This window comes from Prionailurus bengalensis, chromosome X (genome assembly GCF_016509475.1).
Source record: "Prionailurus bengalensis isolate Pbe53 chromosome X, Fcat_Pben_1.1_paternal_pri, whole genome shotgun sequence".
NCBI lineage: Eukaryota > Metazoa > Chordata > Mammalia > Carnivora > Felidae > Prionailurus > Prionailurus bengalensis.
The window spans coordinates 32,972,302-32,995,321 of NC_057361.1; the positions used below are offsets into that span (position 1 = coordinate 32,972,302).

General features: G+C 37.4%; 1 protein-coding gene across 2 annotated transcripts in view; it reads left to right on the forward strand.

Annotated features, from left to right (window-relative positions):
- PRRG1 (proline rich and Gla domain 1) overlaps positions 1-21,132 on the forward strand; it is a 139,701-nt gene extending 118,569 nt beyond the window's left edge. For both annotated transcript variants that reach the window (XM_043571446.1, XM_043571447.1), the window contains exon 4: positions 17,022-21,132. In XM_043571446.1, the coding sequence (XP_043427381.1) occupies positions 17,022-17,507 (486 nt within the window). In that variant the 3' untranslated portion in view covers positions 17,508-21,132. The remainder of the gene's footprint in view (positions 1-17,021) is intronic.
- The last annotated feature ends 1,888 nt before the right edge of the window (positions 21,133-23,020 follow it).

Sequence of the window (23,020 nt, forward strand, 5' to 3'; positions counted from 1 at the left end):
GTACATTGATTTTGTATCCTGCAACTTTGCTGAGTTCCTGTATCAGTTCTGGCAGACTTTTGGTGGAGTCTATCGGATTTTCCATGTATAATATCATGTCATCTGCAAAAAGCGAAAGCTTGACTTCATCTTTGCCAATTTTGATGCCTTTGATTTCCTTTTGTTGTCTGATTGCTGATGCTAGCACTTCCAGCACTATGTTAAACAACAGCGGTGAGAGTGGGCATCCCTGTCGTGTTCCTGATCTCAGGGAAAAAGCTCTCAGTTTTTCCCCGTTGAGGATGATGTTAGCTGTGGGCTTTTCATAAATGGCTTTTATGATCTTTAAGTATGTTCCTTCTATCCCAACTTTCTCAAGGGTTTTTATTAAGAAAGGGTGCTGGATTTTGTCAAAGGCCTTTTCTGCATCGATTGACAGGATCATATGGTTCTTATCTTTTTTTTTTTTGGTTAATGTGATGTATCACGTTGATTGATTTGCGAATGTTGAACCAGCCCTGCATCCCAGGAATGAATCCCACTTGATCATGGTGAATAATTCTTTTTATATGCCGTTGAATTCGATTTGCTAGTATCTTATTGAGAATTTTTGCATCCATATTCATCAGGGATATTGGCCTGTAGTTCTCTTTTTTACTGGGTCTCTGTCTGGTTTAGGAATCAAAGTAATACTGGCTTCATAGAATGAGTCTGGAAGTTTTCCTTCCCTTTCTATTTCTTGGAATAGCTTGAGAAGGATAGGTATTATCTCTGCTTTAAACGTCTGGTAGAACTCTCCTGGGAAGCCATCTGGTCCTGGACTCTTATTTGTTGGGAGATTTTTGATAACCGATTCAATTTCTTCGCTGGTTATGGGTCTGTTCAAGCTTTCTATTTTCTCCTGATTGAGTTTTGGAAGTGTGTGGGTGTTCAGGAATTTGTCCATTTCTTCCAGGTTGTCCAATTTGTTGGCATATAATTTTTCACAGTATTCCCTGATAATTGTTTGTATCTCTGAGGGATTGGTTGTAATAATTCCATTTTCATTCATGATTTTATCTATTTGGGTCATCTCCCTTTTCTTTTTGAGAAGCCTGGCTAGAGGTTTGTCAATTTTGTTTATTTTTTCAAAAAACCAACTCTTGGTTTCGTTGATCTGCTCTACAGTTTTGTTAGATTCTATATTGTTTATTTCTGCTCTGATCTTTATTATTTCTCTTCTTCTGCTGGGTTTAGGCTGCCTTTGCTGTTCTGCTTCTAGTTCCTTTAGGTGTGCTGTTAGAGTTTGTATTTGGGATTTTTCTTGTTTCTTGAGATAGGCCTGGATTGCAATGTATTTTCCTCTCAGGACTGCCTTTGCTGCGTCCCAAAGCGTTTGGATTGTTGTATTTTCATTTTCGTTTGTTTCCATATATTTTTAAATTTCTTCTCTAATTGCCTGGTTGACCCACTCATTCGTTAGTAGGGTGTTCTTTAACCTCCATGCTTTTGGAGGCTTTCCAGACTTTTTTCTGTGGTTGATTTCAAGCTTCATAGCATTGTGGTCTGAAAGTATGCATGGTATAATTTCAATTCTTGTAAACTTATGAAGGGCTGTTTTGTGGCCCAGTATATGATCTATCTTGGAGAATGTTCCATGTGCACTCGAGAAGAAAGTATATTCTGTTGCTTTGGGATGCAGAGTTCTAAATATATCTGTCAAGTCCATCTGATCCAATGTCTCATTCAGGGCCCTTGTTTCTTTATTGACCATGTGTCTAGATGATCTATCCATGTCTGTAAGTGGGGTGTTAAAGTCCCCTGCAATTACCACATTCTTATCAATAAGGTTGCTTATGTTTGTGAGTAATTGTTTTATATATTTGGGGGCTCCGGTATTCGGCGCATAGACATTTATAATTGTTAGCTCTTCCTGATGGATAGACCCTGTAACTATTATATAATGTCCTTCTTCATCTCTTGTTACAGCCTTTAATTTAAAGTCTAGTTTGTCTGATATAAGTATGGCTACTCCAGCTTTCTTTTGGCTTCCAGTCGCATGATAAATAGTTCTCCATCCCCTCACTCTCAATCTGAAGGTGTCCTCAGGTCTAAAATGAGTCTCTTGTAGACAGCAAATAGATGGGTCTTTTTTTTTTTTTTTATCCATTCTGATACCCTATGTCTTTTTGTTGGCACATTTAATCCATTTACATTCAGTGTTATTATAGAAAGATACGGGTTTAGAGTCCTTGTGATGTCTGTATGTTTTATGCTTGTAGTGATGCCTCTGGTACTTTGTCTCACAGGGTCCCCCTTAGGATCTCTTGTAGGGCTGGTTTAGTGGTGACGAATTCCTTCAGTTTTTGTTTGTTTGGGAAGACCTTTATCTCTCCTTCTATTCTAAATGACAGACTTGCTGGATAAAGGATTCTTGGCTGCATATTTTTTCTGTCTAGCACCCTGAAAATCTCGTGCCAATTCTTTCTGGCCTGCTGTATCTCCCTTTCTCTCTGCCCCTCTCCCACTTGTGCTCTGTCTCTCTCTTTCTCTCAAAAATAAACATTTAAAAAAATTTTTTTAAAGTTTGCTTATAAACATTTATCCCAATTATATCTGTTTCATTTATTTTTTAACAGTCATATTCAGATTAACACTTAGGAAAATTTCACGAGAGATTAAAACAGCTAGCCATCACAACAAAGTTTGCAAAACCTACAGCGTGAGTTTGACTAATTAACTCAGGTAGAATAAAAGATATAGGACTACATTATATTCAGTGCTGACAGCTCTGAATACATCTCTATTTTAATTAAACCAATATAGCTAAACTAGCTTTCATTTACCAGATATTATCTCAGATCACATGAATTTGTAAAGCATTTCGGTTAGTTTCTGTATTCTAGAGAGTTTAGAAATATTAAATTTGATAAGTGCTTATTTTTCTGAGTCACTTAAATCAGATTTTACAAATTAATTTTGGCAATACCATCCAGGGCCAGAAAAATGTGCCATATACATCCACAGACATAGACACATAGAAACTCTATAGCTTCCATTCCAGAATTTTAGCTGCGAATCAGGTACAATATAAACCCCACTAGTTAATATTAACACTTGAATCCAAATTGTGTTCCAGGCAGACAGAATAAGTTCAAGTTACCTGCTCCAGTGGCTAAGCCTTTTTACTATTATATGTGGAGGAAATTAAGATTTGTATTTGTCCTTGAAAAGCAACTTTATGGAGGCTATAGACTAGATTTGGGCAAGGGAGCTCTTATAGCAGTTTGTATTTAAATTTGTTTTATGTTTATTTACTTTTGAGAGAGAGAGAGAGAGAGACAAAGAGTGCAAGTGAGGGAGGAGCAGAGAGAGAGGGAGACACAGAATCTGAAGCAGGCTCTGAGCTGTCACCACAGAGCTGGATGCGGGGCTCGAACTCACAAACAGTGAGATCATGACTACCAGTTTGTATTTTTTTTGATGTTTATTTATTTTTTGAGAGAGAGAGAGAGAGAGAGAGCATGTGAGTGTCAGAGACAAAGACACAGAATCGGAAGCGGGCTCCAGGCTGCACAGAGCCTGATGCAGGGCTTGAACTCACAAATGGCGAGATCAGACCTGAGCTGAAGACTGATCCACTCAGACGCCCCTAGCAGTTTGTATTTTTAAAAGCTGCTCTCCCCTACTGTTTTTCCTTCAGTCTTAGGTAATTGAGGGCAGTATCTTACTTACCTCCTTGGGTATTTACACTTCAAAGACGTGTAAAACTTACTTCTTCAAGGGGCAGAGAAAGAATGTAAGTTTTCTACTAGAAGTTGTAGTGTAGTGTCTTTTGGATGACTTCAGCAGTCCTAATGTAATAGTGAAGACTCATACTTGGGGGCGGGGTGTCTTGTAAAAGGAAGTCTCTGGACTCAGGGTCAAATGGGACATCTTTAGGGTTGGAAATGAGGGAGGGGGCCATTTGGGTTAATAAAGTCATGGAAATATAAGCCCAATTGGATGCCAATTTTGTATAACAGGAAACAGGCCTCATCTTAATGTTTTCCCTTCACTGTGATCCTTAGCAGTGATCACTGTTGGAAGGATGGGCACAGTACCAGGCAGTGAATTATCTGTGTGCAGAGGGGAAGGCCCCTGTACAAATATCTGGCTCCAAGGGCCTTTGCCTTCCCTTTTCTCTTTTCCTCCTCACTAGAGGCTTTGATAACCCTGTCACCTTTTCCTTGGTGGCAGGGATGCCTTATGAAGCACATTTCTTGTTTTATCCCAGTTCATGGGAAAGGTGAGGGGCTCAGGATCTGTGGTACCTCAGACTAATCAAGCATATAGCTCAGATGGATCTTAATTAAGAAGATTATGGGTTTTAAGGTCTTTAGAGATGCTGACCATTTAGTCCATTTCAGCCACCATGAGTAACATTTCATCGCCCCTTCTAAAAACAGAACAAAACCCTGAAATTGCCAGTTAGCCTCCCTCTCTCTTTCCTGCTGCATAAAATCTTTCAAAAAGGTTTGAATTTCAGTTAAAATAGTTTCTGATCTGTTTCCACTTCATTTTCTCCCATTACCTTAAAGTTTTGGATGATGTCAGTGTGCACCCTCTTCATAGGCATTTGCTTTCCAGGATGTCCCAATTGACCTTTCCAGGATTTGGGTCTGCCTCCACTAGCCCAATATGTACAAGGTGTTTGGGAAAAGCCCCTGGGCCTCTGGAGTGTAATACCAGAGCCTTGGTATGTTGGTATGCTGCAGCAGTGAGCGATGCCCGGGAACCTTCCATGGGGTTCTACATTTATCAAGGAGCTAGTGCACCTCCTCAGAGTCCTTAGGGGGTGCTGGCAATAGATGTTCAGGAAGTGTATATTTGCCTATTATTATTATTATTATTATTATTTTTTAGCAATTCTGAACTAGAGATTGACCCATGATAGTTCATCAAGTCAGAGGACAAAGAGCAACAGTACTGTGTGAACTGGTGGCACAGAGACCATAGGCCTCTGTTGTGTTTGCCTTTTCACAGGGCCATTGGTTTCCTATTGCGAGGCTATTTCACTCTCTGGGTTAGGACTTACACTCAAGGCACAACCCACTGACTCAACTGTTTCAGGCAGAGGTTTCCCATCCTCCTCAACTACAGGCAGCAATCCTTTTCTTCTGCCCAGAGCCTCTCCTTGGGCAGCGGCAGTAGCTTTGCAGTTCACTCCACTCTACTTACCTCTCCATGGACTTGAGGCATAGAAGACCCTTGTACACATTAATAGGTCCTTATAATTAATGGTCTAATCATCTCATTAGACCCTGTGGCCTCCATCAGGCTGCTCTGGGAAGAACATTGAATTATTATAGCAGCTGTGATATTTGGGGTTCATACCACAGGCAACACATGAGAGAGGCAATATATGAAAGCACAGAGCAGTGCAGCAGACCTCCAGTAAGCAGTGCTCCTTTCTCAGATGAGGGTTACCCACCTGAGTTAGGTGGTTTTAAGCAAGTTGCACCTAGATGGCATTCAGTTAACTGCAAGGGCACACATGCAGTCCTGCTGACTACCTCAGTTGTGTGCAGGTCTCAGCCTATCAGTAACCAATGATGAGGCTGGTTTTTATTACGATTGCAAGATGCCCTCAGCAATATCATCAAGAAACTTTGAAACGAACCAGATTTAGTGCTTATAGGTTGTGGAAAGCACACAGCAATGGTGAGAGAGAGTGAGAGTACAGGATTAGGATTTTGTGTGTTCACTCTTTGTGAATTTAAAACATAAGAGCATGAACTTAAAGCACAGGAAGAAAAAAACAAGTAGTCCCAATGTTCAGTTCTCTCTCTAAATCAAAGGAGCAGGAGTAGGGTTATGGGAGTGGGCTGGCTCTTTATCTAGTTGGATAGCAGGCAATATATTCAAGATAGCCATCTTTAAGGTGGATGCCTCTGTGATCAGACCTTAAGTCAGGTGCTTGAATCACAAAAAGGAAAAGCTGTCAGAGCTTGCACTACAGTATCTTATAGGCTTCAGAGTACAGGTTGTTTATCTCCTTGGTTAAACTTACTCCTAGGAATTTTATTATTTTTGAGGAAATTGTAAATGGGATTGTTTCCTGAATTTCTGATAGTTATTAGTATATAGAAATGCAACATTTTTATACATTGATTTTGTATCCTGCAACTATAGTGAATTTGTTCATTAGTTCTGTTTTTTTTTTGATAGTCTTTAGAGTTTTCTATACATAATATGGCATCTACAAATACAGTTTTGCTTTTTCCTTTCCATTTTGAATACTTTTTATTTCTTTTTCTGGTCTAATTGTGTAGGACTTCCAAAATTATCTTGAGTAAAAATGGTGATAATGGGCATCCTTATCCTGATCTCACAGGAAAAGTTTTCAGCTTTTCACTATTGAGTATAATGTTTGCTGTGTGCTTGTTATATATAGTCTTTATTAAGTTGAGGTAGGTTTCCGCTATAGTCACTTATTAAGAGTTTTTATCCTAAATGGATGTTGAATTTTGTTGAATGCTCTTGAGATGACATAAGATTTTTATCCTTCGTTTTGTTAAAGTGGTATATCATATTGATTGATTTGCAGATGTTGAACTATCCTTGCATCTCTGGAATAATTCCCACTCATTAATAGTGTATGGTCCATTTAATTTACTGTTTAATATGATTTGCTAATATTGTGTGTGGGGGGGTCTTACATCTATGCTTATCAGGGATATTGGCCTGTAATTTTCTTTTCATGTGATGTCCTCATCTGGTTTTAATAGCAGGATAATGCTGGTCTTATATGAGTTTGGAAATGTTTTGAGAAGGATTTTTATTAATTTTTCTATAAGTGTTTGGTATAATTCACCAGTGAAACCATCTAGTCCTGGACTTTTGTTTGTTGAGAGGTTTTTGATTACTGATCCAGTCTCCTAACTAGTAACTGGTCTGTTCAGACTTTCTCTTTCTTTCATGATTCAGTATTAGTAGGTTGTATATTTCTAGGAAATTATCCATTTCTTCTAGGTTGTCCAATCTGTTGATGTATAATTGTTCCTAGTATTCTCTTATGATCTTTAGCATTTTTGTGGTATCAGTTGTAACTTTTCTTTATCCTTTCAGAAAACCACTTCCAGGTTTCATTGATCTTTTCAGTTGTCTTTAGTGCCTCTTTTATTTATTTTTTGGTTCATTTGATCTTTGTTACTTCCTTCTGTCTACTAACTTTGGGCTTTTTCTTCTTCATTCCTTGAGGTATAAGGTAGGTTCTGTAGATTTCTTGTTTCTTATTATACACATTTATCAGGAACTTCCCTCTTAGAACCGTTTTTGCTACATCCCATAACTTTTGGTATGTTGTGCTTCCATTTTCATTTGTCTAGACGTATTTTTAAATTTCTTTTGATTTCTTCTTTGACCCATTGGTTGTTCAGGAGCATGTTCTTTAATCTCTACATATTTGTGATTTACTCATTTTATTTCTAGTTTTCTTACCATTGTGGTTGGAAAAGATGCTTGATGTGATTTGTCTTAACACTTGTTTTGTGGGGGCACCTGGGTGGCTCAGTCGGTTGAGTGTCCGACTTTGGCTCAGGTCATGATCTTGCTGTTTGTGAGTTCAAGCCCTGCGTTGGGTTCTGTGCTGACAACTCGGAGCCTGGAGCCTGCTTCAGATTCTGTGTCTCCCCTCTCTCTCTCCCTCCCCTGCTTGTGCTTTCTCTCTCTCTCAAGAATTAATAAACAACAACAAAAAAAATAGAAGACTTGTTTTGTGGTCTAATATGTGATCTTGGAGAATGTTCCATGTGTGCTTGAGAAGAATGTGCATTTTGTTGTTTGGGATGGAATGTTCTGTATATATCTGTTAAGTCCATCTGGTCTAATGTGTCAAGGAATATCTTTACCCATCCCTTCACTTTGATCTGTGTTTGTGCTTACATCTGAAGTCTCTGGTAGACAGTATATACATAGGTCTTTTTTATAATCCAGTCATTCACCCTATGTCTTTTGATTGGAGCTTTTAGTCCATTTACATTTAAAGTAATTATTGGTAGGTATGTCCTTATTGCCGTCTTGTTGTTTTCTGGTGGTTCTTCTCTATTCCTTTCTTTTTCTCTTGCTCACTTCCCTTGTGACTTGATGACTTTCTTTAGTGTTACACAAAAAATATAAAGAAAGGAATCCAAGCATATCTGTTACAGGTTTTTGGTTTGTGGTAACCATGAGGTTCATAATAGGACATTCTATTTCAGCTCACTCATCAATTCTGCTTCATCCATTCTGTTATTGAACCCCTCTAGTGTATTTTTAGTTCAATTATTGTATTCTTTAATTCTGTAACTTCTAGTTACTTAAGGTCACCAGCTGCATTAGCCTCTAACAAGAGAGTCAGCTTATATATATTTTTAAATATTTATTTTGAGAGAGAGAGTGCAAGCTGGGGAGGGGCAGAGAGAGAGAGGGAAAGAGAGAATCCCAAGCAGGCTCCATGCCCAGCATGGAGCCCAACATGGGGCTCAATCTCACAATGGCTAGATCATGACCTGAGCTGAAATCAAGAGTCGGATGCTGACCGAGCCACCCAAGTGTCCCAGTGTATATTTTGAAGCTATGAAGTCAGGCATTGACTTGTGTACTCTAGCTAGGTAAGCCCTAGATGGCACCTTTCAATGCAAGGCTGTTTCTTCACCATTGAAAGTCTATTATTTAGTGTAGCCTTCTTCATTGTCTTAGCTAGAGCTTCTGGGTAATTTGCTGCAGCTCCCATATCAGCACTTGCTGCTTCACCTTGCACTTTCATGGAATTGGAAGTTGGCTCCTTGATCAACCTCTGCTGGCCTCCAACTTTTTTTTTTTTTTTTTTTACAGCTGCCTCATCTCTCTCAGCCTGCATAGAATTGGAGAGAGTTGGGGCCTTGTTCTGGATTAGGCTTTGTCATAAGGGAATGTTATGTTATTTGTGTGTTCAATGGACAAGCACTTTCTATTTCCTTCAAGAAAACCTAGCTTTTGGCCTGTCTTGGCTTTTGACAGGATTTGTGTTTGATTTAAAGTGAGAGATGTGTCAGTCTTATTTTCACTTGAACACTTTAGGAGAACATATTTAACGTTTAAGTTTACCCCCCCCCTTTCTATAGGTGCATTTTGTGGCACCCCAAAACAATTACAATAATGATATCAAAGATCACTGATTACTGTAACAAATACAATAACGAAGTTTGAAATATTCTGAGAGTTATCAAAATGTGACAGGGACACAATTGCTGTTGAAAAGATAGCACTGATAGGCTTACTCAACACAGTGTTGCCACAAATCTTCAATTTATAAGAAACACAATAGCTGTGAAATGTGATAATACAGGAGTATTGCCTGTACTTGTTCAGGAAAGGGAGAAGCCTTGTGAGCACTGGGTATAAATGCTTCTGGGCCCTTTCATCAATACAAACCCAGTTCCAAACTTTATTATGTTCTAAGCTGGTTAATCAGATTGTAGGACATGTTTATCCTCCTCCTTCCAATTATGAAATCTGAGCAACTGGAATAGAATTTGACTATTCATAAATGGCAGTGAGAAAATTCACAACAGAAAAGCACACATTTTATAAAAGGACAATACTGTACATACAAAATTTTGTTCTGAAACTTACCTACTGTAATGAAACATTTACCTTTTGGGGCTCCTCCTTCTGAAATGGTTCAGACCTCTCTTCAGATTCCTTTCATTATTTATATAATTTTAACCTTCTCTAAAACTACTGTGACCTTTAATGATTACTCATTAAACAAAATTCCTCTTGTCTCTAAAAGCACTGCTTTACAATGTCTTGTAATCATATGCTCATCTTTTGGCTGTTTTCATTAAAAAAGACCACTTATATAGCTTACAGAGATACAAACTGGGGCTTTTTGTTTGAATAACAATTAGAATCACATGAAAATTCACAGGAAGTAAGGACTAATATTATAAGCCTAGTTCCCCAAAAATAAATGTCATTACCTTTTTATTCAGATAATGTTACTTTGATCTGTAAAATGAGCCAGTTAATATGAGAAGACTGAATTTTCTTTTTTTTTTTAATTTTATTTAATTTTTTCTTTCAACGTTTATTTATTTTTGGGACAGAGAGAGACAGAGCATGAACGGGGGAGGGGCAGAGAGAGAGGGAGACACAGAATCGGAAACAGGCTCCAGGCTCTGAGCCATCAGCCCAGAGCCCGACGCTCGAACTCATGGACCGCAAGATCGTGACCTGGCTGAAGTCGGGCGCTCAACCGACTGCGCCACCCAGGCACCCCGAGAAGACTGAATTTTCTAGAAAAATGGCCAAACGGGTTCAGAATATCTTATGGATCAAGGCAGATTGCTTTTTGGCTTGCTGTGCATGCCTGGTCTCTTATGTGTTAAATGATCTTGGGTTTATTATTAGGTGTCCTCTCTCTGCCTTCATTTCCTCATCTTCAAGTGGGAATGATAGTTACACCTTTATTGCTAGGTGTGGATTGAGTTAGTATAGATAAAAAAAAAATCTGGTTTTATACTTTTTGTCTAAGCTTTGTAACACTTAAAAATATAAGTTGATTATTTTAGGCTGTAGGTTATTTTCCAGGATGCCACATAAACCAGAGAAATCTAATTATACAAGCCAAGCATGAAAAAAAAATCATTTTCATGTGCATTATTGATGCTTAATTATCCCAAAGTGTAGGACAGTATAAAAAGAGCCACTTTTTATCTAAGGTTGGCATTATATAATTGTTTGAAATCACTGTCTCCCCCATTTAATATTATCCACAAAAACCAAATACATATGATTTGAGAGATTAGGAGGAAACAGAGAAAATTGTCATTGTCAGATAAAATTGACCACAAATAAGATATTTGATAGGTCTCCAAAATAAATTATTAGTAAATTACAATTTTAGTTGATACAAAATAGATGTAAAACATTTTCTTAATTATATAAAATATTCATAGTGATTATACCTTTGTGATATGATTTATATTTTTTTAGATGTTTATATATTATCCTATAATCAAAAATAAAGTTGGCCATCCTAAAAGTGGTAATTTTATACAAAAAGTTAATAGTGTACACATACAGAAGCACATTTACTTTTTTTTCCTAAATGTCCTAAATTTTGACCTGTGATTTAATTTGTATTCATGAAATAAAAGAATCACTTGACAATTTAAGGTTTTGGTACTGTCCTAAAATAAATGCTGTATTCTTGGGGTGTGCTATTTCTACTTCTGGCTTAATATTGAACCTTATATATTTTCATCTGTACATAGCCTTTAGTAGACCATACAATATTATGCCCAAATTTATCTTAGAATCACAGAACGTTGGAGTAATGTACCTTTTAAATGACCTAGTTCAGGGGCACCTGGGTGGCTCAGTTGGTTAAACGTCCAACTTTGGCTCAGGTCACCCTGTCACAGTTAGTGGGTTCAGGTCCCTGCGTGGGGCTCTATGTTGACAGCTCACAGCCTGCTTCGGATTCTGTGTCTCCCATGCTCTGCCTCTCAAAAATGAATAAACATTAAAAAAAATTAAAAACGATCTAGTTCAGGGGTGGAACACAGATGGCTTTGAGTCATTTTTATGCCCACCAACTTTCAAAGCCTGTGTGTGAGGGGATTCATGATGGCAGCATAGGAAGACCTAGAACTCACTTCTTCCCATGAATACCACAAATTTACAGATATAGAGTTTTGGGGTTTTGTTTTGTAAAGGACCTGAGAACTAGATGAACTGCACCTCCATGACAAAAGAGATGTATCAAGAAGGGGAAGTGAAGTAGAGACATGGCCTCACCTGGGAACCCACCCCTGATGTAGTAACCCCACAACCAGTAGAGTTGAAGGGATTATATCCCACATCAGAAATCCCAACCCTGAGGGCCAGCACTGGAGAGGTGAACCCCTGAAATGTCCAGTTTTGAAAATCAATGGAGATTAAGACCAGGAGAATCATAGAACTGTGGGAAATGGAGATTCTGCTCTTAAACCCACTTGCCCTGATAGCCAGCATCCAAGCAACAGACTGAAACGTACCTAGACCACACTGAGGCAGACCCACTTACTAATTTTAAAGTGGCTACAGGAGAAGCAGGAACCCATAGGGACCTTGCCAGCCAGCACTTCATCCTCACAAAGACACTATTTTTGCAATCTCATCCTAACTTGCTTATGATGGAGCTGACAGTCATCATATTTGGTGCTCATGCTCTAAATAGAATAACTACCCTTCTTAAAGTATTCCAAGCTAAAGAGGAAGGAACACTTACTAATTTTACGAGGCCAGCATTGCCGTAATATCAAAATCAGACAAAAACCACAAAATTGCATGCCAGTATCTCTGATGAACATAGATGTAAAAATCCTCAACATATGAGCAAAGTTCAACAATACACTAAAAAGACCAAACATCATAACCAAGTGGGATTCATTCCAGGCATGCAGGGATGATTTAATGCTCACAAATAAATGTGATACACCATATTAATAAATTGAAGGATAAAAATCATATGATTAAGATAGACAAAAAGCATTTGACATAATTCAACATTCATTTATGATTAAAAACTCAGCAAAACGGGTATGGAGGGACTGTACCTCAACATAATAAAGGCCATATATGATAAAATCCACAGCAAACATAATACTCAATGGTGAAAGCTGAAAACTTTTCCTGTTGATCAAGAAGACAAGGATGCCCACTGTTACCACTTTTATTCAATGTGGTATCGGAAGTCCTAACCACACCAAGTAGACAAGAAATTAAAGGTATCTAAATTATAATGGAGTAAAGCTTTCACTACTTGCAGATGATGTGATACTATATATAAAGACTCCACCAAAAAAACTATTAGAATAAATGAATTCAGTAAAGTTGCAGGATGCAAAATTAATATACAGAAATCTATTACATTTCTATACACTAAATAAGAAAGAGGGATTAAGAAAACATTCCCGTTTACAATTGAATCAAAAAAGAATACTGTACCTGTGAACTTAACCAAGGAAGTAAAAGACCTGTACTCTGAAAACTTTAAGACATTGAAAGAAATTGAAGACCACAAAAGTATACAGAAAGATATACTATGCTTATGGAGTGGAAGAATACTGTTAAAATGTCCATACTACCCACAGCGAAAATACCAATAGCATTTTTCAAGAAACGTTCGCAAATAATCCTAAAATTTGTATGAACCACAAAAGATCCCAGATAGCCAAATCAACCTTAAGAAAGAAGAACAAAGCTGGAGTGTTGTGATCTCTGATTTCAAACTATACTACAAAGCTATAGTAATCAAAACAGTATGGTATTGGCACAAAGACACATAGATCAATAGAACAGAATAGATAGCCTAGAAATAAACCCACATTACATGGTCAATTATGACAAAGAAGACAAGATCATACAGTGGCAAAAAGATAGCCTCTTCAATAAATAGTGTTGTGGATACTGGACAGCTACGTGCAAAAGAAGCTGGAGCACATTCTTATACCATATACAAAAATCAACTCAGAATGGATTAAAGAATGTAAGACCTAAAACCATAAAACTACAAGAAAACTTAGGTAGTGTAAGCTCTGTGATGTCAGTCTTAGCAATTTTTTTTTTTTTTTGATCGGTCTCCTCTGGCAAGGGCAACGAAAACAAAATTAACAGGGGCACCTGGGTGCCTCAGTTGGTTAAGCATCTGACTCTTGATCTCAGCTCATGTCTTGATCTCAGAGTCATGAATTCAAGCCCCGTATCAGGCCCTTCATTGGACTCCACACTGGGTGTGAAGCTTACTTTAAAAAAAGCAAAATAAACAAATGGGACTACATCAAGCTAAAAAACTTTCGCACAGCAAAATAAACCCAACAAAACGAAAAGACAACCTACTGAATGGGAGAAGATATTTGGAAATGATGTATTTTTTTTTAATTAAAACATTTTATTTTTGAGGGAGAGAGAGAGTGTAAGTGGCTAAGGGCAGAAGGAGAGGGAGACACAGAATCTGAAGCAGGCTATAGGCTCTGAGCTGTCAGCACAGAGCCCTACACAGGGCTCCAACTCACAAACCATGCAATCATGACCTGAGCGGAAGTTGGATGCTCAAGGAACTGAACCATCCAGGCACCCCTGGAAATGATATATCTGATAAAGGGTTGATATCTAAAATATATAAACAACTCATACAACTCAATAACAACACAGAAAAACCCATTTAAAAAATAGGCAGATGACCTGTGTAGACATTTTTCCAAAGAAGACCTATACATGGCCAACAGATACATGAAAAAATGTTCAGCATCACTCATCATCAGGGAAATGCAAATCAAAACCACAAATGCAATACCACTTCACACCTGCCTGGATGGCTAGTATCAGAAAGACAAGAATAACAAGTATTGGTGAGGGTGTACACTGTTGGTGGGAATGTAAATTGTTGCAGCTACTATAGAAAACAATATGGAGGTTCCTCAAAAAAATTACAAATACAACTACCATATCATCCAACAAGTCCACTTCTGGGTATTTATCTGAAGAAAATGAGAATACTAATTCAAAAAGATATATGGACCCCTATGTTCACTGCAGCTTTACAACAGCAACCTAAGTGTCTATCCATAAGTGAATGCATAAAGATGTAGTATATATATACACAGTGGACTTTTAATCATAGAAAAGAATGAAATTTCACCATTTGTGACAACATGGATGGACCTAGAAGATACTATGCTAAGTGAAATAAGTCAGACAGCAAATGGCAAATGCCATATGATTTCACTTACATGTGGAATCAAGACAACACAACAGAAACAGACTCCTAAAAACACAGAACTGGTAGTTGCCAGAGGGCAGGAGGACAGATGAAACAGGTGAAGGGGATCAATAGATACAACTTCCAGTTATAAAATAAGCCATGGGGATGTAGTGTATAGCATAAGGGAATATTGTCAATAATATTAGAATGACTTTCATGAAAGACGGTAACTAGACCTATCACGATCATTTTGTAATGTACAAAAGTTTCAAATCGCTATTGTACACCTGAAACTAATGTCAATTATAATCTACTAAAAAAAATAAGAGTGATAGAAAACAAAACCAAAAGCGTCAGAAATATCCTGGTAAAATGAAGTGAAGGATTAAAGTAAAATCTCACAAATAAGAACTAATAAAGTCCACTGAACAAGTGTGGGATTTCTTAGCTGCACATTGGAAGCTGTAGGACCATGGAATACTACCTAGATTTATGAAGTGGAAAAAAAATAGCTACAACCTGAGACTGAAATATCATTATGGTAACATTTACCAGTCAGGGTGAAGGAAAGCTATTCACAGAGCTGTACAATTTTATAGACTATTTCCCATGTGTCTCATGTATGGAAAATTTTCAGAAAGGACTACTCAATTACAAAATAGAAGAGCAACTTCAAATCAGGGAAGATGGAGAAAAAATAGTAATGAGCAATGAATCTTGCAGTGTATGTATAATTAAGTCTGAGTGGATGATGATCTAGTGACTAGGAATTGGTAATGTAAATGCTAAACTTTTTTTTAAAAAACCTTTGTAAGTAAGTATATAACTATAAAACAAGCAGCTTTAGTGCCCTGAGTCTTATTTTTAACCAGATTCATAGATTTATGTTAATGCCATGCTATCATGGGACATCTGGCAATACAATCCCCAGTCTAGTCCAACTCCCTCTATTTGCCCATTTGGATAATGGCCTGGTTCCCTTCCTTGATGCCATATATTTACTATCAGTGACTTGTAGTGCCTGCAAATAAATAGGATTGTGAGAAAAGCACTTACTGGTTAAGTTTAAACGTTGAAAAAATAGTCAATAGCATTAGGATTAGGGGTAGTCTCCTTACGGGATAGATTAACCAGTGAATTTGAGGCGGAGATTTGATATACAAAAATTGTAATAACTACTATTTGTTTATATGTCTGGGACTTAGACATGTTATATATGTTATCTCATATGATGCTTAGATAGCCTGTAAAGTACACGTTAGTATTATCCTGCTTTTCAGGTGAGGAACCTAACGCTTACAAAGAGTAACTTGTCCAGGTCTCACAGCTAGTAATTGGGTCAGGTTGCCTTTTTGTGTTTTCAGTATTTCCCCCCAAACAAATAGTAAAGATTTGAACTACTAGTCCTGGTGTCTTTCAGGAGTATAGTCTATGTTAGGAAATAACCTAACACAATTTCTTCACTAGCCTGAGCTTTCTACTAGGCGCAATGTGTAATTACAACATTCGGTGAATATCTGTGTACTAAACTTTGGGGGTGGAGAGGGAGTTGAAGGTCTGGTGGAAAGAGACCTCAAACACAACCATGAGAAAACAAAGCATTCATCTGTAAAGTGTTTAACTACTGAAAGCCTATAATAGCCTAACATAGCACATACCATTAATGATGATGGGGTTTCACATCTCACTGAGAAACTTCATAATTGGACATGGAAAATGTTATGTGACATTTTTAAGGGAAGATTATTTGGTTTAAGTGGGAAATAGGAAATCTCTCATGCTTTGTTTTTCCTTCTAAAATGTCATAGCTGGGGGTGCCTGGGTGGCTCAGTCAGTTAAGTGTTCGACTTCAGCCCAGGTCATGATCTCACCGTTTGTGAGTTTGAGCCCCACATTGGGATCTGTGCTGACAGCTCAGAGCCTGGAGCCTGCTTCGGATTCAGTGTCTTCCTCTCTATCTGCCCCTCTCCTGCTCCTGCTCTGTCTCTCAAAAATAAATAAATGCTAAAAAAAAAAAAAAAAAAGAAAAAAAAAAAAGAAAAGGTCATAGCTGAAAACATAACTAACTCCCCAGGCTTGAAAAGATTCTTGGGTTCTGACTGACCATTTTACAGAGGATCCAGAATGAACACTGTAACTTGACTTATTTTTCATTTCTTGTCATGAAATATATAGGCTGTAGGTCCTTTGAACCAACAAATCTGGTTTTGGTTTTTGGGTCATTATGTTAAGAGCATCCAGACATTGGTTCTTTTGATATTGCCCATCTTTTGACCATACTGATTTTTAATATGTCTTTTATTTTCAGAAGGAGTTTTGGAACACCTACACAAAAGCCCAACAAGGAGAGAGTAACCGAGGAAGTGACTGGTTTCAGTTTTACCTTACCTTTCCATTAATCTTTGGCCTCTTCATTATCCTTCTTGTCATTTTCCTAATTTGGAGATGCTTCCTCAGAAACAAAACTCGCAGACAGACAGTAACTGAAGGCCACATTCCTTTCCCTCAGCACCTTAATATTATCACTCCGCCTCCCCCACCAGATGAAGTGTTTGATAGCAGTGGATTGTCACCAGGCTTCCTGGAATATGTAGTTGGGCGCTCAGATTCTGTCTCCACTCGCCTATCCAACTGCGATCCTCCACCCACCTATGAGGAAGCCACTGGCCAGGTGACCCTCCGGAGGAGTGAAACAGAACCTCATTTAGACCCACCCCCAGAGTATGAGGACATCATCAATTCCAACTCAGCCAGTGCCATTGCCATGGTGCCTGTGGTCACCACCATCAAATGAAACTGTAACCTTTTTACTATAATCATTTTTAAAATACTAATGAAAGAACTTTCTAGCACTTTACCACTACATAAATGTGCATTGACTTATTGTATTGGACTCTGACAGCATACCACTTCACATTTTCTGATTTGATTTTCATTAGATTTGTTTCCGACTATAAAATCATTATCCATGCTCATTTTTGCTAATCAAAATATGTGAAGAGGGAAAAACATATTAGTGGAGGTCTTTATGTGATGTGATGAGGTACACATATGTGTGTATGTATTTCTATGCATACATATGTGTATGCACATCAGCCCAGTATATGTGCAAGTGTCTTAAAAAGCCATTAACTTCGGTCTAAATCACCTATAAAGAGAACATTACTCACCAAAATAAGGGGGGGGGGGAGACAGCAACAACTTGTACCATAGCCAGCCACATGCTGTTGAATTTTGAAAATAAGATGAACTTAGTATGTTTTCTAATTCTTACTGGCTTTTGTTAACCTCCTTTTTCGTCAGCTACCTTAAAAAATGCATGTAATCCACCTTGATTTTAGAAACATCTCAAAAGGAGAGAGGGAAGGCACAATAAATGATAATTTAGTTATAGTATATAGCAAGAATACCATTGGTCATTAGTGGCATTTGGGTAGTTTGGAGGAATGATTTTGTTATTGTTGACTGCCTTCCCCTTAACTCCTAAAATTAAACACTGTTTGCTTAGTGTCTGAATAGCTCATGCTATTTGTATTAACATCTTGGTTAAATACAGAGAGGATCTCCTGGCAGCAGGATAGTTTCTAAACTAGTTATATGTATTAATGACAGGGAAGAGATACAGATTTCTCATTTGCTCATTTGTGACCATAATTATTTTCTTTTTGCTGTTTCAGTGCCTTTTACTCTACTGTCTACTCCTTCTCTTACCACCACAGAATTTGTAAGAACCCAAGAATTTAGTAAAAATCTTGAAATTATCTTCTTAGTTTTTATATAGACTGAAGTCTTTGCTTCAAGATGATTAGGAGGCGTTTTCCATTAAATTAAGAACTATGATTTTTATATTGCTCTCCAATTGGTGGAGGCAGATTGCAAAGTCTGTTGTGCCAGGTGCACATAGTTTCACATATTTTCATTGTTGCTATTTCATTTTGTATTTTCATCAAATTTTTTAAAGTGCAGGATATTTACTTTGCTCTTGGAGTAAAGGGAACAGGCTATGAATGAACTGCCAACAGAAACTGGCGCAGAAAGGAAAAGAGGGCTGTTCCATTAATATAGGCACTGATGGAAAATTCATTCTGTTGGTCAGGGAAATATCTCTGCCACTCCCAAGCCTCCTTAGTGTTGGATAAAATGGTTAATGAAGCAGAACGAGTACAGGTTTTGTAAGTGTCAGTCATATCCTGCCGCCTCCATCTCCATCCCTACAGACCGCCCCCCTCCAGTCCTTCCCTGGAACCCAAGGAAGGAGGAATGCTGGGGGGAAACCCTGAACCAGGAGTCAGATGACCCGAATTCTAATCCTGTTCTCTAAAAAAGGTACTTGCCCTGGTACCGTGGGAAAGACCCATATCTACACCTCAGATTCTTGAACTCTGAAACGGATAATGTCATTTATCCTGCCCTTCTCCAGGGGCTTTAAAAGGATCTAATGAGATGGTGTGTATGAAAATAATTCTTTAGATGTGAAGAGCTGTCTGCGTGTAAGGTCATAGCATTGCTCTTATTGTGCTTAAGGGAGGGTTTTCTCCCTGTTTCCCTAAAATTTATCAGAGGTTTCACATAGTGATAAGTAGAGTAGACTGCTCCATAAATGGCTAACGTGTTCCTGATCCGAGTGTCTTGCTATTAAACTTCTGTCACTCTGGTCTATCCCAGTGCTGTGCCAATTTAAGAGACGACAGCCAGCTTATCACAAACAGGATTAAGAAGATATTGGAAAGGAAACTAAGATGTATGTGTTTAAGATGTATGTAGTTAATAGGTTTCATATCTTTCCTGAACTAAGAATTAATAAATCTTGACCCTCATCTCAGTAGAAATGACAATATTAATTTGAATTTGGCCATGAGCACATGGTAACTTTTGGCTTCTAGTTGTAGCTGAAAGTGGGAGTGTTTGATCCAGTGACGTGTGTGTGTATGTGTGTGGCTATTTTGGCTCTTTTTTAAAGGAAAATTAAGGTTCCTTTTTTATGGGCTTTTTTTTTTTTGATTATTAACATTAGGCCTTACATTAAACCAGCAGTTTTTAAAGTGTGGCTGGCCCATGAACCCCTGGGAGCCCTTGAGAGAATTTTAGGACATCTGTGAGATCAAAACTATTTTCATAATAATACACAGGCATTAGTTGTCTTTTCACTCTCTCAAAAAGAAGTTGAAAATGCAAAACAATGCCATTTCCCACAAATCTTTTTTTCTGTTTTAGGAAATATAGGTATTTTCTTAAAAATGTTATTTATGTTAGCATGTAATAGACTTTCATTTTTAAATAAATGCTTACAGTTTTTTTTAGTTTTATTTTCTAATATGGCAAATATTGATGGATATAAACTCTATAAACAAAAGCTCTTTGGCATCCCGATCTCTAATAAATTTTAGAGTATAAAGGGGTCTGGAGACCCAAAGTTTTAGAATTACAGGGTCAGACAAAGGAACAGGATGTTCTATTACTATGTATATACTTGCAACTTTATCTTACATTTTAAAGTCTTGATATTGGATTTAATGCTGCCTCTTAATGATACCTGAATTGCAGTATAAGAATGGATATTGATTCTTGAAGCAAAAGCCAAACGCTTCATCAGTTGATACAGCTTTTTGGCCTGTTGGTCCAAGACAGCACACTACTCTGTAGTGATACTGATACCAGCCACAGATCTCTGGCAGCATTTGTGTGATAAAGACAGGATAACAAAATACCACTTTCTTCAAGAAACATTTCTCAGTTCGTTTTGTTTGATTTTGATTTGGGTTTTACATTTTTCAAAACCCTTTTGCTACCCCTTCTGGTTTTATAAACTGAGTTTCTTAACATTTGTTATAATTAAAGGGGCTTGTCTGGAATAATATTTTTTATGCTTTTGCCTTTCTTACATGATTGATATTACATTCACCTTTGGTCGTTTTTAATAAAGGTTTATTTTTGCAGATATATTTAGTACCTTTCTTAAGCAGTAATTAAGTTGAATCAACCAGTTTGCATTTAAACGAGAGAATGGGCTTCATAGTCTTCCAATGGAATGATTTCCAGGCCTCCATGATGCAGTGGTTGTGTATGGGATCCCAGAACTGGCACTTTCTGCCTTTCTGCTTGGAATGTCACAATGAATTATATGTGTTTAAAGTAAATTCAAGGATTTCTTTTTTTCTTATTGACCAGTACAAATACAAATGTCGTGTTTGATTCATTGTTAATGTTGACTTCAAGATTGATGATGTGATACAATAACTGTGGAGGTAGCTTTAACTTGGTTCTGTGTAAATAGCATGTGTTTTATTATAATTCACATTTTTAAACACTTGGTTTACATTAAATTATGATATTTAACTATTTTTATGTTTATACTAGGTAAGGTTTTTCTTATGTTTCTGTGTTTTTGGTATGCTAAATAAAGCTATTTTTAAACCCAAGAGATTTGTTTTCTGCTGTGTATTCTGTTATGGTAAGGTGATAACATGCTGCATAAGCTTTTATTAATTGTGGTCTTTTTAACAAGGGAAGATTATTGTTTCTTTTTTCTTACATATTTAAGAAATATTGTTCAGTAATCCTAAATTGGAGAATACCTCAGGGTATTCTCAGCAGAAGAAAAAACTTTCTATACTAACTTTTGAATGATGTTGGCATGATGCAAAATGGGAACACTTGGTCCAGAGGGCCCTCCCTACTGTAGTGTAGTGTGTCAAGTCTTGGGTATTGTGTTGTCTGCAGATACCAAGGAGCTGGGTTTTTTTTTCCTCTTTAACAGCTTATATTTGACATTTGAGAATATGAGAAAGGAAAGCACAAGATGGAAACATTTGTGACCACAGGGCATCTTCCTAAGTGTAGTTACCTCAAAGACTAAAAAGGTGATGTGATAGGTCATTGACCCAGCAAATGTAAATATGACTCAATCTTTATGGTATAAAAATTAAAATGATTTACTTACCATCTATACCTACAATTTCTCCTTGAATGTAAGTCTGAGTATCCATTTTGTAAGTCTAAATCCCCAAAGAGTTGTGTAAAACATAACAGGGTACTTTTTAAAAACTATATAGCAATTTCTAAAAATTATATAACATACAGATTAATAATACATCATGAAACCCAACACCGAGATCAAGATATTTCTAGCACCCTAGAAGGCTCCGTCATACACCTCTCCTTAAACATAACACTATTCTCACATCTATCATAAGAGATCAGGTTTTTAAATTTCATACTTGGCTGTGGCCATATGGACTTGGCTCTCTTCCTTTTTTAAATTCTTATTTCAGAAAACTTCAAGGTAGAAGTTCCAGAGCTGCTCTTCCATCCTTCTCCTTGAACCTACTCCTCTTCTAAACCTTTTCTACACACCTGAAGCTCTTTGAGGGCAAGAATTATGTTTAATCCCTTTAATTCTCTTCCTCCAAAACATCAAATACCTTAAAGTGAGGGCTTTTTTAATCCTATGTATTGATCAAAATATCAGTTTTCTGTCTTTATGCTTGTGTTTCTGTTGTAGTTCTTATCACCTACCATTTCCTTAAACTTTGTATGATGACATTTTGTTTTCATTTTATCTATATATCTATATCCAATCTATATCTATATCTCTATATTTTTTTACTTCAAAATCTGTGATCTGGTCCCACAGGCCTATCTGATTTTATTTCCTTCCATAGCTCAGGTAATAGATATTTACAAAGTGCCTACTTTGTGTGAAACTAGGGTCATAAGAAAATAATGGTGCTTATAGATGTCATCCCTGGGATTTTGCAGCAGGCTAAGTCTGGGATAAATTTATAATTTAATTTAGTGTAATCCTAATTCCACTCCAGCTCACAGAGATTCTTTTTCCACAAAGTCCCACTGTTTATAATCAATCATTTTTATCATGGTCCTGCATATTAGTCTATGTTGTTATTTTTATGTTTTTAGCAGTGGTAGCTAACTTTGAAAAAAATTCATAGAACCCTAATATGTTAAATTGATAACTCTCTCAAAAATAAATATTTAAAAAAAGGGGGGGGCACCTGGGTGGCTCAGTCGGTTGAGCATCCCACTTTGGCTCAGGTCATGATCTCATGGTTTGTGGGGTCGAGCCCCACAATGGGCTCTGTGCTGACAGCTCAGAGCCTTGAGCCTGCTTCAGATTCTGTATCTCCCTCTCTCTCTGCCCCTCCCCTGTGTGCTTTCTCGCTCACTGTCTCAAAAATAAATAAGCATATAAATTGATAAGGCTGGTGGTTCACTACAGAAATAGGAAGCTTGGAACCTCACCTTACTTCCAGTCCAAGTCACAGCAAACACTAGAACTTCATGAACATA